This window comes from Pollicipes pollicipes, unplaced genomic scaffold, assembly GCF_011947565.3.
Source record: "Pollicipes pollicipes isolate AB1234 unplaced genomic scaffold, Ppol_2.1 Scaffold_4295;HRSCAF=5057_pilon_pilon_pilon, whole genome shotgun sequence".
Classification (NCBI taxonomy): Eukaryota; Metazoa; Arthropoda; class Thecostraca; order Pollicipedomorpha; family Pollicipedidae; genus Pollicipes; species Pollicipes pollicipes.
Window position 1 is genome coordinate 38,780,936 of NW_023596461.1, and position 14,992 is coordinate 38,795,927.

At 51.1% G+C, this 14,992-nt stretch overlaps 1 protein-coding gene across 1 annotated transcript in view; it reads left to right on the forward strand.

Moving 5' to 3' along the window:
• Nucleotides 1-9,097: 9,097 nt before the first annotated feature.
• LOC119097515 (dual oxidase 1) overlaps nucleotides 9,098-14,992 on the forward strand; it is a 78,355-nt gene continuing 72,460 nt past the window's right edge. Inside the window, exons 1-5 of the mRNA XM_037220548.1 lie at nucleotides 9,098-9,201; nucleotides 10,156-10,261; nucleotides 11,580-11,771; nucleotides 13,272-13,433; nucleotides 14,678-14,862. Of these exons, the coding sequence (XP_037076443.1) occupies nucleotides 10,201-10,261; nucleotides 11,580-11,771; nucleotides 13,272-13,433; nucleotides 14,678-14,862 (600 nt within the window). The 5' untranslated portion in view covers nucleotides 9,098-9,201; nucleotides 10,156-10,200. The remainder of the gene's footprint in view (nucleotides 9,202-10,155; nucleotides 10,262-11,579; nucleotides 11,772-13,271; nucleotides 13,434-14,677; nucleotides 14,863-14,992) is intronic.

Below are 14,992 nucleotides of genomic sequence, written 5' to 3' on the forward strand. Positions count from 1 at the left end.
CGAAATTCCATAATTTTGTTGTATTAGGAAAACGACATCGCAATACGATTGCATTGATCCAATCCTTTAACTTCGATGATACTTAGGATGACCCTTTTTGCGCGTTCGACGACGTTTATCAGATGCGACTGAAAAGATGAGCGTGCGATAACAAAATTGATCCGCAGAATGTGTGAGGCACTTTGAACTTTTAAGGGACCCGACAACCAAAGGTACCGGGATGGCGCTATGAACCAAGAGAACCAAGCGTCCAAAGGCGACCAATTATTCCTGGGGCAGCCGGCAGGCATACAGCCGTTAAATGCTAACAAGATGAACAGCTCTTGTGAATGGCTCTAAGAGTACTACGGGGACATGGGCAGTTTCCGGACATTGGTGGTCAAGAGCCCTGATGGCCAAGGGACATGAGCAGGTCAAACGAGGGAGTGGGGGCCAACACTCAATGCCGGGCATTCAAAACGGTTGCGCGAAGCAAAAATGAGCTCCGGGATTATAAGCGTGCCACGGTGCGTTTGAAAAAGCCCGCGACTATCAAAGAAACCAAAGTGGTCAAACCTATCGACAAACCTAACAAATCCTCGACATTCCTGGCCCCGGAGCTGCTCAACACCTTAGACCAGCCATTGGCAAAGGTTTCGAGGTGATCATAGCGTCAGAGACTTCAAAGAAGCCTTGACGCTTTGAAAGATTCAGCATGTAATCGAGAAAACCCGGCTTGATTTTGACTGTCTGAGACATTCGGGGCGGGCAATGCTCCGAACCAATCGGGGATGAACCGGAGGGGGGGGGGGGGGCTCAAGAATCGGAGCTCTGGGACAGTCGGGAATGGACAATACTTTTGAAATGGGCATTGAAAAAGGGTATGGGTGGTTATGGACCATTTTGTTTTCGCGGAAGCTGATACCTGGCTTCCTGCTGATTCTGGGAGTTAGTTCACCTGGCAGGGGGGGGGGGGGGGGGAGGCGGGAGCAATCTTGGAGATGTCTACACATCTCAAAGCCCCAAGGTGATCTGGGACCTCTCGATTTATATGGGATTTGAGACGGTCACGAGTCTTCAGGCGATCAACATATTTCTGAGACAAACTATGATGAAGATGTTTGATGAAGTGACATGGAGATGTTGAAGAGTTCTGAGGCAATCTAAAGGGAATAGGTGCGGGTTATCAAGCGGTTTATAATTTCTTCATAGCCCTTTCATGTTCATCTTGCGTATATCAAGTATAGCATTCCATCAGTTGTCTTGGCACGGGACGTTGGTGTGGTCCTACCAACAACTTCTGGGACCGACCCTCTCGTTCCCTTTCGGAACTCACAGCAAAGGGGCTCAGACGTTGAACATCTAGTTAACTATTCAACTGCGCATTAACTAACTCAACTGGAGAGCGTAGCGGCCGCCGCTGCGAGCGCAGGTGCTTAATCGGCACCCGGCCGCCGTCCCGCGCTGCTCTGCCCGGCCGGCGTGCCGCCCTGCGCCGCACCCGGCCGCCGTCCCGCGCTGCTCTGCCCAGCCGGCGTGCCGCCCTGCACCGCACCCGGCCGCCGTCCCGCGCTGCTCTGCCCGGCCGGCGTGCCGCCCTGCACCGCACCCGGCCGCCGAGTCGAGCCGCGCCGCGTCGCGCCAGCATTCCTCACCGGCCGTCGCCCACCTAGTGAACTCGCCTGCACTCTCGCCAGAAGAGGGCCTGTGCTCGGACACAGCCATACCGCTCAGGCTGTGCACTGACACTTCGTCTGTACTGAAGAAATCGAGTGTGCAAGCCTGCGATGAAAAGGGCGTCCAGTTGTCACAAATGCACACTGAATGTAACAATTCTTATTAGGGAATGCGTGTGATGTTATGTCTCATTTCCGTTGGTGCGTTGGCAAGCATGTCAGTGTGTGTCGTCTTACCACAATGGAATAGGAACTGAACTTTTTTAAGGGAATGTTTCACATTGGAAGATGTGATAAGCATCAGATATTATTATTAGTATTATTATTATTGCGAACCTGGGGGAAATCCAGCGAGAGGCTTTTCTAGCGCCGCGCCAGTACATACTACATAGATCAACACGGAGCACGCAATACCTGCAAATGAGACGCAACGCCAGCGATGCACGTACGATGTTATAAAACATGATCGACTTGTGTTTTAATCAGCACCTGCACATCATCGCCAGTTGGTAAATTGAGGTAAGTTTTCTGATGAAAGACATTGCTTTGCCCTTGATCTCAGTTAAGTTTTTACACTGGCGCGTGGCAGCAGGGAAGCGATTCCGCGCCGCTACGGCTGGATAGGGAAATGCCCTTTTCACGCACTCTAAGCTAGGGTGTATTTTTAGCGCTCGTTTGCAGAACAGTTTCGTCATCGGTGGCTCTGGTGTGCCGCTGAGATACTTCAGATCGGCGCCTGATCAGATTACTGACACCAGGGCCATCAGGCACATAAATGGCGCGATGCAAACTTGTGCAGTTGCGGTGGGTGACAGTCTTGTCGAAATTTGGCCAATTTTGCTGTTTTCGAGATTCCGTGATGTGGTCTCGTTTGCGTTTGCCGGCAGCAATTCTGACCGCGAAGTTAATAACTTTATCCAGGCGCTGGCGCTGAACGGCTGTTGTTGGGACCCATGCAGGTAAACAATATCTGATGTGAGGGAAGACCAGTGACTCAACTAGGGACTTTATTGTGGAGCTGGGAAGCACATGTCTAACCTTGTTAATAGCTACGAGGGAGCCAAAACAGCGCTGAGTAGATATGATGGGAAAAGCTTATTTGTAAATATTGGTAAGCTTCCAAGGTTCAAAAACGACTCTGCCACACGGTATATTGTTTGTCATATGTTCCTTATCTGGGCCCTGCTCCTGTCCGCCGTCGGTGGGCACTGCCCTGGCCCGGATGTATCCCCCATGACTGACTACGAACTGATCGTGTGGCTGCTTTGTTGCATACTTCGGACCAGCGTTACTACTACATGGTGAATGAAAAACGTGTTGGACACCTACAGCAGTATCTTTTTCCGAATTATCTTCACTCACACCACACCATCGCAGAAAAATAGGCTCCGGGAAGCTGTCCGCCTTAGGTATGAATTAGCCCAACGGACACTTCATTGCCCATCATGCAACGTATACGATTTGATTCGCTTTTGTGTGTGGGCAGAGGCGCAGCCAGAGCCTTGCCAAGGAGGAACACAAGGTTGGCAAAAGCCCATCTTATGGTGATCCTCCCAGAATCTCCGGATATAGCTTACTTGTTAACAAGTGGCACGGTTTTCTTCGTCTTATTGTTCGTTTTACCTTGTAACGAGAACAGAAGCCAGGAGCTACCGTGAGCCCAATTCTGTTTGCATTTTGAGGTCAATAAACTGCAGAGATCAGGCGTTGAACAACTGCAAGGAAGAAATCACCGGCGCTCTTAATTCACATGGTTAGTTGGTTCTTTCTAAATCGATAGTATTCAGAAGCTTTGTCAAGTCTTTTATCTGGGTTCTACAGACATTAAGGACATCGCGAAGGTAGATTGTAGGTCGATATGTTTGATCCAAATTTGAAGATGAAAATGTGATTGCAGATCGAGTGGTCAACAATATGCATTACATGGCCAAGCCATGTTTGTCCGAAACTGTTCACCATTCAGTCAGAATCGATAAGTGATGCGATTTTTGTAACGTGTTATTTTTAACATGCGCGCTCGCAAATCTTAGCAACAAAAACCTAGACACCAGGCGTTGCAGTTTGCATAGTCCGCGTAGCGTTAGCCCAGTAGCTAATATTTAGTCGTGGCCGACCGGTGGATGAAAATTATGACGCTTCTGAAATGATTATCTTTAAATACTTTAATCGACTAGTAATGCAAGTTATGCGACTAAATTTTGAGCATGCGCACTCGAAAATATTAGAAACAAAAGCCCCGCCCCCAGGCATTGCAGTCTCCTTAGGCCGCGCAGCGTCGGCCTAGCAGCTAATATTAAGTTGTGGCCAAAAGGTGTACGAAAATGACGAAGTTTATGAAAAAGGGTCCTGGGACGTTTCATGGCATCAAATCATGCATTTATAAGGCGGTCGGAGCGCATATTTCACGTGTGCAATTTTTAGACTGATGAAAAGAACGGATTGGCCCTTAAAGCACCCCGAAGTGGGACTGGAATCTGTCGGTTGAACTGGAAGAATGAACGTAATTTTTTCGTGTTTTCGCAGATATTATCTGTCCAGAAGACAGATTAACACGGCGCCCGCCGTCTGGTGGCACTTGCAGTGGCCGAAACTTTTCGATTTTACGAAAGTTGCAACCCAGACCATTCTTGTCCTAGCTCTTAAAGTCACGAGTGGGCATGTTCAAGCCTTTTGATGTAATTTGTTTCAATAATACATTCTGAAAAATGAACGTTCTCACGCAAACATGACATGACCGCTCTCGTTTTTTTTAATTCATTTCGACCCGCGCTATTCAACAATAATGAGAGCCTCACTCTACTCAACAATAATGAGACCCCTTATTTCCTTCCGGGCAAGGAGCCTCTTGAGTAGAATATCAGGCGTACACAACCGTTTCCGGTCAAGGGCTGAAGGGCCATTCCGTTCCATCGTGAAGCGTCTTCTATCATTCTGGTGGCACGGGGCGGGATCTTCTGGTCGCTCCGGAGGCCATTAGAAGGATAAACCATATTACATTGTTCCCACCCCTGACACGGGAGGCCTTCTGGCCCGCGCAGTTAGCCCGAGATCAGCACAGGGACCCTCATTGACGCAACAACATCCCTGATTACCGTAGGTAGTCCGATAGTTATCACATAGACTCCAGTTCCGTGCTTTTCTGTGTTCTTCAGAGATATTCAGTTCTCCCTGACGGTAGATTGTAGATGAAATGGGTTCCTAATTTGTATTAACATGGATTACCCATGTTCGTCTAAAAATGCTTAAGATCCTGTCAGAGCTGATTACCGATAAGAAAACTACGTAATATGGTGCTGAACATGCGCAATCGCAAGTGATAAAAACAACAGTCTCGACGCAGCGGCGTTGCAGTCTCCGAGCCGTGCGGTGTGGGTCTTGCGACTGTAACACTCTAAGCAATGGCCAATGAGCGAACGAAAAAAATGGCGCATCTTAAAGGAGATGCCTGGTGAACTAGGTAATTCGGCATTCATGTTTAATGCTGTGCAAAAGTAAGCCAAATGCAACCTTAATCTGAAAAGTGGAGGGGGGGGGGAGTTAACATTGCTGGCCTCCTCACCTTGAAAAGTGGGGGTGCCATGCCCCCCCCTGCCCCTGCCCCCCCCCCTGCCCCCCCCCCCCCCTCTGTTCCTACGCCCATGTGTTCTGTGGCATGGCATAATAGCCATGATACGGTTTTTGTGCTGCAATCCCTGCTGCTCTCATAATAAGTTCCTTCATGGAAAGGTGGGTCAAGCGTGCAGTCTTGTATTACCTCCTCATCTGACGCATGAATGGCCAAAAACACGTGATACAACAAACAAGTCACTTTCAGCAAAGCACACAATCAATAAGTGACACCACTTGTTCAGTCTCTTTTGGGAATCCACAAAACGTAGGTGACAAAGATGCAAACACGCCTCCTGCTTCCACAGCCATGCAACATACTGCAGCCATGCGGATGCTTCACTCAAAAATATCGTTCACGCAAGTAATAACACATGTACAACAAGAAAATGTTACGTGTAGTGAAATGACACTGCAAACCTGCTGACCTTGCACAAGACGGGAGAAGTGACAAGTGCACGTCGTTATAGTTACATGGGCGAAATGCAAGGAAGTGATGAAGCTACCAGTGCACACAAGGCTCGTGATAAAAGTATCATTAAGTGCTATCCAAGAAGCCAACAGCAATACTTTTCACCTTTCTCAGCACCCAGCATCTCACACAAGTGGCAGTGACTTTGACAATGACGACTCGCAAGCTATGCTTGCCTGCATACAAAATTTGTTTACACAGTAGTATGTGCATTCATAAAAATACAGCCCTATATTTTCAGAACTTTTAAGGGGAATGCAATTTTGCAAATCCGTATGATGCGATTTCACACCAAGCATGCACATCAATGAGTCGTGCGGACCTGCCCCTACTGCCAAGATGAATTGCTAGCATAATGGGATGCAATGGGTTAATGACATGCTGTAATGCCTCAGTAGGTTCGAAATGTGGCAAAATCATAATGAAGAAGCAAACTGCCTTTGAACACCCCTGCAGCATGGGTGCTAGTGTTTCTTGCAGTTTGCTGGTATCACTATCATGTCATGTTCAAACGCAAACCTAAAGATAGAGGCAGGTATCGATACATCATATTTTATTGGGAGTCATTAGACTTAAAGAATACCAAAACAACGTTCTCTCTCAGGAGTACAAACCTCGCACACACACTCCCCATCACATCAAGATCAATGCAAGCCGCTGGCACGCACCACCAGTGATCACACCGACTTCAAACGCCTGATTCACAAACTAATGTGAAATAAGTGTGCCCCCACACCTGCACCGCCCGCGCGACTACCAAACTGCAGGTTTTCTTGCAATTTTCGCACAAATTTTCGGTTATGGCACTGCATTTCACCCTGACCTCCCTTTAAAACCTTCAACCGGGTTTCATGGCAATGCAACTCAAGAGGTTGTATATGTAGGACACAATGTTTTTGTTCAAGATTTGAGCTTGTCGTACAATGTGTGTTAAATATTCAGTCAAATATATATCTAAAACTACTGTGATATTTCCCTAATGTTATAATGCATTGCTAACCCATAAACGCGCGCAAGGTTCTTTGCTCCGGTGCACCATGCACCAACCGAGCTGTCTGAAAAGAAGAAAAAAGGCCAGCAGGAGAAAAAAGGGCGGATTTGGCGTCGCGTCTTCTTTTTTCATACCATTCGGGGGAGTGCCGTTGTTTTCTCGCTGCCGCACTTTTTTGCAGACAGTGACGCCCTTTTCATGACATTGACCCATGGCCTAAAAATAGAGAAAAATTCCCCATTGACAACAAGTGCCGCACAATCCGAAAATGCTCGCCCTTACGTTCGCGACGCACATTCAGCAGCGAAACCTTACTGACTGCCAATTACCTCCTGTGGATTGTATCATACGTGCCGCATCATCGCTTTTGCGAATGTATCAACGGTCATGTTATTTTGGCCATAAGCAGAAAGCAGCCTGTAATATAAGGCCGATCGTATGACGTTTCTATGACGACATCAGTGCCAATGTGACTTTGAAGTAGTCTCCCAATAAGCCTTTCCCACGTTTGAGGGTGTGTAACTCAGGAACCAGATGGCTTTGGATCTTAGAAAGGGCATGGCCGTGAACTGCGTCAGAAGGTCCTTATGATGGCTCTTTGAATTCAAAACCCCACCTTAAGGTGGAACACCCCCTTTAACGCTTTACATTGATAAGACGTTTCATTACATTTAACACCACGAAACTAACTCCACTGTGCCAGTAGGTACGCGCTCGCTGCAGCTTGTTATCGAGCGTAACAAGTTTCCCTTCTGCCTAAGAAATTTGACCGAGAATAGAGATGGAGCGAGTTTTACTCCTCAATAGTGTTATTTAAGGATGTAGTATGATAAAGCGATACTATGTAGTGTTTTATGCAAGGTTTATGAATACATATCGACTGTGTAATTGTCTTAAGTTAGTGTTACAATTTGCACTCACGTTATGCTCGCATTGACCAATGAGAACGACGAAAATGTTAAATACTTGTCCAAAATTTTTATCGAAAGGACTTCGCGCTGTTATGTAACAAGGTTATATTTGTCGGCAGTAACTGCCTCAAGAACCATATAAGCCTCGAGACGTCTTAAACTGACCGCATTCCATCCGCTCCATCGGAATCTGAAGTATGTCTGGCTTCCAAAATCCTTTCAAAAGTCGCCTTCGGCGTCTCACCACTTGCCAGTCGCATCACTCAGTTCTGGGATCGCAAGGCGGTCCGTTCTTTTTTAGTGGTTTAGGCGACCATCAGACGATGCCGTACTCGTTTCTCATTGGTTAATATCACGTCATTTCTGGACTCTACGACCATGAATCAGCTCCGACGCGCACCGTATATATATATATATATATATATATATATATATATATATATATATATAAACTGCATCATTGGTGACCGTAAAACGGCTCCAACTGTCCCGGGCTGAAAGACGCAAAATCGCTGTTGGTTGTGTGTGTGGACGTTGTGCTGTAAGTGTTGGTGCGTGTAAGTGATCAGAAAATAGAAGCTGTGTTTGACAAGATTTCTCTTTGTTGGACTCGCGAGCAAGACTGGCACCAGCGAGTTCTCCACTAGTATTAGTTATCATGCAAGCAGTCAGAAATCTGCTACACAGTAATGGGCCATTCACAAAAATAACAGCGGAGGATTATGAACCGGTACTTACGTTGGGTATGACAACAATTTCTAGAATGACGCTGAGTGGGAGGGAGGAAACTTTCCAAGTTGCATTTCACATTTCCGGATTTTCCGTAAGCCCTGTGCGAACGCTCGCTTGAAGTTCTGCTATATTTCACATGCGCATCACAATCTAAAAATGTGTGGTAATTTCACTCTTGCATATGCATCGTCGGTAGTGAGCATGTTTTTTGTGGTTTGCGTGGAATTATCCCAAAGTTTGAATGGTATCGCCATCATGTATGCCATTCACCAGTCTAGGACCGCTGAGCGGACGTTACCCAAAGAAAAGCTTTTCGTCGAAGGAAAAAAGTGTGCCTTTCTAGACAACCCAACATTTTTCCCAGCACTGCATCGGAGTCCACGTTTCAAGGTTCGATGTGCTCGTGAGGGCGCTGGCTGGTGTCCTGTGGCCACAGAAAACGTGTTGAGCACGCCAATAGAAAGGAGGCGGCACAGTGGCGGCGCCTCAACGCGAGCACAGCCATCACCGGCAGAGGCGGGGCACAGTGGCGGCGCCTCAACGCGAGCACAGCCATCACCGGCAGAGGCGGCTGGCGCCGGATGTCACCGACCGGATAGATCCGCGATATGGCCGGCGCCTGTCCGCCCCATGTTGTCCCTTGCCTCGGAGCGGAGGATGTGGGGATGACTGCGGCGGCGGCGTCTGACACCCGGGCAGCTATCAGGCCCCGCGTCCGGGCGACGGACGGACGGGCGGCGCCGGCATCGCTCACTGAGACCGCCCGGCCCGCCGCCACCGGTCGGCCCGGCTCTTGGGTACGTGCCGACAGCATACCGGCCACGACTCCGACAGGTGAGACCCACCGCCACCGGCAACACACGCGCACAAACCCCTCAAACGGCTGAGACCCACCGTCAACGGCTACACACGCGCACACACCCTCTCCGACAGGTGAGATCCACCGCCAACGGCAACACACGCTCGCACACCTCCGACAGCTAAGGCCAACAGCAGCTGACATGCCTCCTGACCACCAACAATTGAAGCCTTTGGACCCCAGAAGCCTTGGTGATGTTTTTTTTATGAATGGCATCTGAACCACAGCACATGTCATCAGAGTGTTTAGCATGTCAGGCTTCGGCGTTTTTACGCGTACTGTAGATGAAGAGGCTTGAGGACCGTACTGTTTATAGGTCACCACTGATGACCTCGTTGTCGGGGTCATGTCGGCCGCTTTTTGCGTTGACGCGCCCGATAGTGTGTGCTCGTGGTCAAACATGCGAGCTAAACGTCGATGACTTAGGCACTGTGTCACGTCCAACCGGACAATGGTGGTTCTCTATCAAATGCATGGAATTCAGTCCATCTAAAGTTAAGTTAGGTCATATCTTAGAAATGGAAATAATTGACTATCATGTCCTCGTTTCGCATATGTTGTGTCGCGTTAATCGATAGACATCCGCATACACCCATGTCTCCTGCTTGACCTGTACTGCCTACTATTATAGGTGTAACTCCCATCATCCTATAACTGCTTTGGGTGCCGACATGCTGTGCAGGTCAGCATCCGCCCATGGTCTACTATCGTTGTACGCCAGCACGAAGAAAAAAAATACCTAATCGGATGAAACTAAATAACTAGTTTGCCCCCTGTTACTCTGGCTCAACACAGCAAAGGTGCCTCCCTATTAAATTCACTGACCGTGATGGTATCGGTACAACGCAAGGCATCCGTTGCCACTTCCTGCGCGTTGAAACGCCACGCATCCCACGCATCCCATAAGCCGACCGCTGCGATCGTTACAGGTGCACGGTGCGGGAGGACAAGGGCGCAGCGGCGTGCGGACGGACATGCTGCTGAGGCTGCTGACGGTGGTGCTGGCCCTGGCCGCCGGGGCGCGGACACAGCAGGGTAAGCTGCTCCCGTGTCCTGCAGAGTCGTTCTACGCCAGCATGTGTACGATACGGCGAGGCAATTAATTGATCGTCAACTTACGGAGATTACGGAGAAAACCTTTTGGGCAGAACTAACAAAAAAGCGGGAGAGGAAACCGAACGAAAAGACCTGCGTGTTCCGTTGCATTGTAGACAGATGATTGGACTCCTCCGTATGAGGATAATAAGATATAATTTTAGGTAGTCAGTCAGCAAGATATGCTATAGCTACATCGTCCGTCAGCAATAATGATTGTCCTTGCCCTGACGTTACCACGTACACTTTGATAACGTTTTGCGGTTATGCGATGGCCGCCATGTGACAACTGAACGTGAATTCAGCAGCGAGTTTAGCACCAAGCACATTGACATAAAGATGTTGGCATAGAAATAATGAGAAGTGCAATTAGCCCGAAGATGTGTTTGCTTGGTTTGAGTTATACGACTTTCGGCCGGTAATGGGTAGGGGAGCGTGGAAAATGGGGGGGGGGGGGACAGGGGATCATGGCACTCACTTGTTGAAAAATTTTTACGTCGACCTCACGGCGAAGCATTGCAAGAATAACGTAAGTTGTCCAGTGCATTAGCGAGGAACATTATTCATGCAGACAGAAGTTTATTAAGAACTTCTATCTTCTATCTTCTAAGAACTATCTTCATTCCCCTGGTTTTCTCCGAGGAATAAGGCAACAGCAGCTGTCTTATCTATGTGAAGCACGGCAAGAACTGACTTCAGAATTGGCACCATTCCCCCCCACCTCCTAAAACATTCAAACTTTCTGAGACGTACCTACACTGATGCGGCCTGTAGTGATCATTTCAGGGCTTCGGGATGAAGGAGAATAGTACATGGTGAAACAAGGCTGCATGCATCTGGGAAATCTGAATTAATTAGACTTCCCCATATAGGGAACCCTTCTCCGGGTATTTGTGGGCGCTCTGCGGGGGGGGGGGGGGGCCTCCGCCAGGGGACACTTGCGCCTCATGGCTGATGCATGCATCTTTTCTCGATGGTGAGGATTTACAAGAAAGAGTTGCTGAAGAAAGAAGGACGAACGGCAGGTGGAATGTCTACACATACACAGGCTTGGATACTCGTGATACATCCACTACATCCACACACTAAACCGGGATCGGAGGCATTTGGCCAGGATGCAATCCATGCAATGCCGCGAAATATCGCATGCATGCAAGTCTTGATTTAAAACAGGTTTGGTTGATGAAGCATGCCGCAGTCCGCTCATATACGACTCGAGTTCGGATTCAACGGTTATCACCAAACGTCATCCCCGCAGTCGACAAGCCATCACCGTCAACGTGGATCAGCGGTGTCGAGCGCAACGAGAAGATTAAGTTACTCAACTGGCTCATAGATGGCTGCGCCGTCGACGATCAGTCGTGCACGGGCTACCCATTTCGGCACGTGGAGTACGCAACCCACGACGGCTGGTACAACAACATCGGCCACCCGGACCTGGGCGCCTCGGGTGCGTGCTGGCCGGTGACGGCCCTCTGCTGGTGCATGCCGCTCGTGTCCGATCTCCGGAGAAATCGTTAGCGATGACGTCTCGTATGTACGCACGCAAGTTTGTCCTGCTCGCAGTGTAAAGACGGCTCGTTTGGGAAACGGGAGGGGATGGGGGATGAGAGGGGGCTCGGTTCGTAGGCGGGAATGGGTAAGGGCTGGAGGTGTGGAGGGGCGTAAGTGTGATGTTTACAATGCTGCCCTGCATGTAACGGTATGACAGTTTTGTTTGTTTTCTTCGAGAGCTAGAGACAGTTGGCCGTTTCTCCCTGTACCCTCCGCCACCGCCCTCCCGTCTCCAGCCGCTGTCATATCAGCACGGTCACTGAGACCCGCAAGTGAAAGCGTGCTGACACGTGTCGAGACGGAACAGCCAATAACGACACATGCATTATCGAAGGTCATTGGCGGCCACACCATTAAAACTATTATCTGTCAAGCCGGTCGCTGCGGATTTGGGGAGACTGCATGTGTTGATGGGCGTGATGGTTTACCTGCGGGTGAGCCGGCGCTTTGTGAGTGAAGCCTCGGCCGCGAGCCCCGTGCGGCTGCGGCGGGGCGGGCGTCAGACAATGGGGCGGAGCCCTGACGCCCCCGGCTGTTAACAAGTGGCCGCTGCTGACGCACCCGCCTGTTAACAAGTGGCCGCTGCTGACGCACCCGCCTGTTAACAGAGCGGCCGCTGCTGACGCACCCGGTTGTTAACAGAGCGACCGCTGTTGACGCGCCCGGCTGATGACAGAGCGGCCGCTGCTGACGCACCCGCCTGTTAACAAGTGGCCGCTGCTGACGCACCCGCCTGTTAACAAGTGGCCGCTGCTGACGCACCCGCCTGTTAACAAGTGGCCGCTGCTGACGCACCCGCCTGTTAACAAGTGGCCGCTGCTGACGCACCCGCCTGTTAACAGAGCGGCCGCTGCTGACGCACCCGGTTGTTAACAGAGCGACCGCTGTTGACGCGCCCGGCTGATGACAGAGCGGCCGCTGCTGACGCACCCGCCTGTTAACAAGTGGCCGCTGCTGACGCACCCGCCTGTTAACAGAGCGGCCGCTGCTGACGCACCCGCCTGTTAACAAGTGGCCGCTGCTGACGCACCCGCCTGTTAACAGAGCGGCCGCTGCTGACGCACCCGGTTGTTAACAGAGCGACCGCTGTTGACGCGCCCGGCTGATGACAGAGCGAGCGCTGCTGACGCACCCGGCTGATGACAGAGCGGCCGCTGCTGACGCGCCCGGCTGTTAACATAGCGGCCGCTGCTGACGCACCCGGCTGTTAACAGAGCGAAGGCGGCTGCTGCTGACTCACCCGGCTGTTAACAGAGCGGCCGCTGCTGACGCGCCCGGCTGTTAACAGAGCGTAGGGCGGCTGCTGCTCACGCACCCGGCTGTTAACAGAGTGGCCGCTGCTGGCGCACCCGCCTGTTAACAAGTGGCCGCTGCTGACGCGCCCGGCTGTTAACAGAGCGGCCGCTGCTGCGGAAGCTGCCGCCCGCCTACAAGGACGGCGTATACGAGCCGGCCGGCCACGGACGTCCCAACCCGCTGACCATCTCGGACGCGCTCATGAACGGCACGAACGGCATGCACTCGAGGACGGGCAAGTCGGCGCTGCTCGTCTTCTTCGGTAAGCGGCGCTCGAGCGACACGTGCGCACTGATCACGGCACCCTCGACTACATGGTTAACTGGCGCTACCGCGTGGTTACTTAGCGTTACTACATGGCTCGCCAGCGTTACGTGGTGGCTATCTCTGGCATGCATCGTGAAACTAAAAATAAGGTGAGGAGATAAATTTTGCGAGTGCGACTTACCGCCATACTGTTCCTTTTTCTGCACTATTGAACTACAAACAAAAGAAAAAGCAACGCTGCTGCTGATGGACAGCGGACGGTTTGCATAATACACAGCCCACTGCGCAGGCAATTAGCGCTCGATGCCCTGTGCATGGATCAGCGTGATATGTGTAAAGCGAGAGGCAGCGATAGTTCCTCACTAGTCTCACGTTTTCTACTATGTGTTGTGATAGGTTATGCATTACCCTTTGTGACAAACGAAATGTTCTAAATGGTCTCACGGCTGGAAGCGCGTAGCATCCAACTGCTGCCGTGGTATCCAAGTCACCTCCCCTTGTGTGTAATGCCATGCAACCAAGACTTCGTCACACTATCTGTCGGCATGACAAAGAATTTCCCAAAGCGTTGAGCTGACCGTGTTTCGACATAGTCGCTGCCGCGTAGGCATGTGCTCAGCTGGTTGCCAGCTTAGCCGTTGTCATGTAGCTAAGTCGGTTGGTGCATTGTCTGTCAGGGTGGCCATTCTCTTGCAACCGAGTCAGATGGTACATTGTCTGCCAGGTGATAGTGTATCATGATGTTACTGGCGTACCCCTGAGGCCGCCCCTGCTCGCGCCGCCAGTGCTGCTGCACTTTGGTACGCCGCTGCCCCGACCGGCGGTGTACTGCCTGGGGCGCCGCCCGCCGGGGTCGGCGCCGCCCGCTCGCTTCGCGGGTTAATACAGTTGCCGTCTCGCAGCGCTCGTGTCTGGTCTGGGCAGACAGAACACGTAGACTTGAATAGTGGCCATTCTCTTGCAACCGAGTCAGATGGTACATTGTCTGCCAGGGTGGCCATTCTCATGCAACCGAGTCGGATGGTACATTGTCTGCCAGGGTAGCCATTCTCGTGCAACCGAGTCGGATGGTACATTGTCTGCCAGGGTGGCCATTCTCACGCAACTGAGTCGGACGGTACATTGTCTGTCAGTGTGGCCGTGTCATGTCACCGAGTCGGTTGGTACATCGCCCGTCAATGTCGCCGTTGACATACAGCCAGGTCGGTTGGTACTCACCGTCCGACGTGATCGCTGCAGGTCAGCAGGTCGTGGAGGAGATACTGGACGCGCAGAGGGCTGGCTGTCCCCCGGAGTACTTCAACATCAAAATCCCGGAGGGACACCGCTACCGGACAGAACCCGGGCACTCCCAGCTGCCGTTTCTCCGCTCACGATACGACATGAGCACGACTGGCTTTTCACCGAACTCGCCCCGGCAGCAGGTGACAAGCTGTCCGCTGCGGTACACAGCCACCCGTCAAACGGCCCCTGGACTGCCGCTGGACTCCTTCTGGGCTGCTCTTCCCTCCCCGCCCCTGTTCCCCTCACGCGACTGCTGTTCGTGTAAACGCG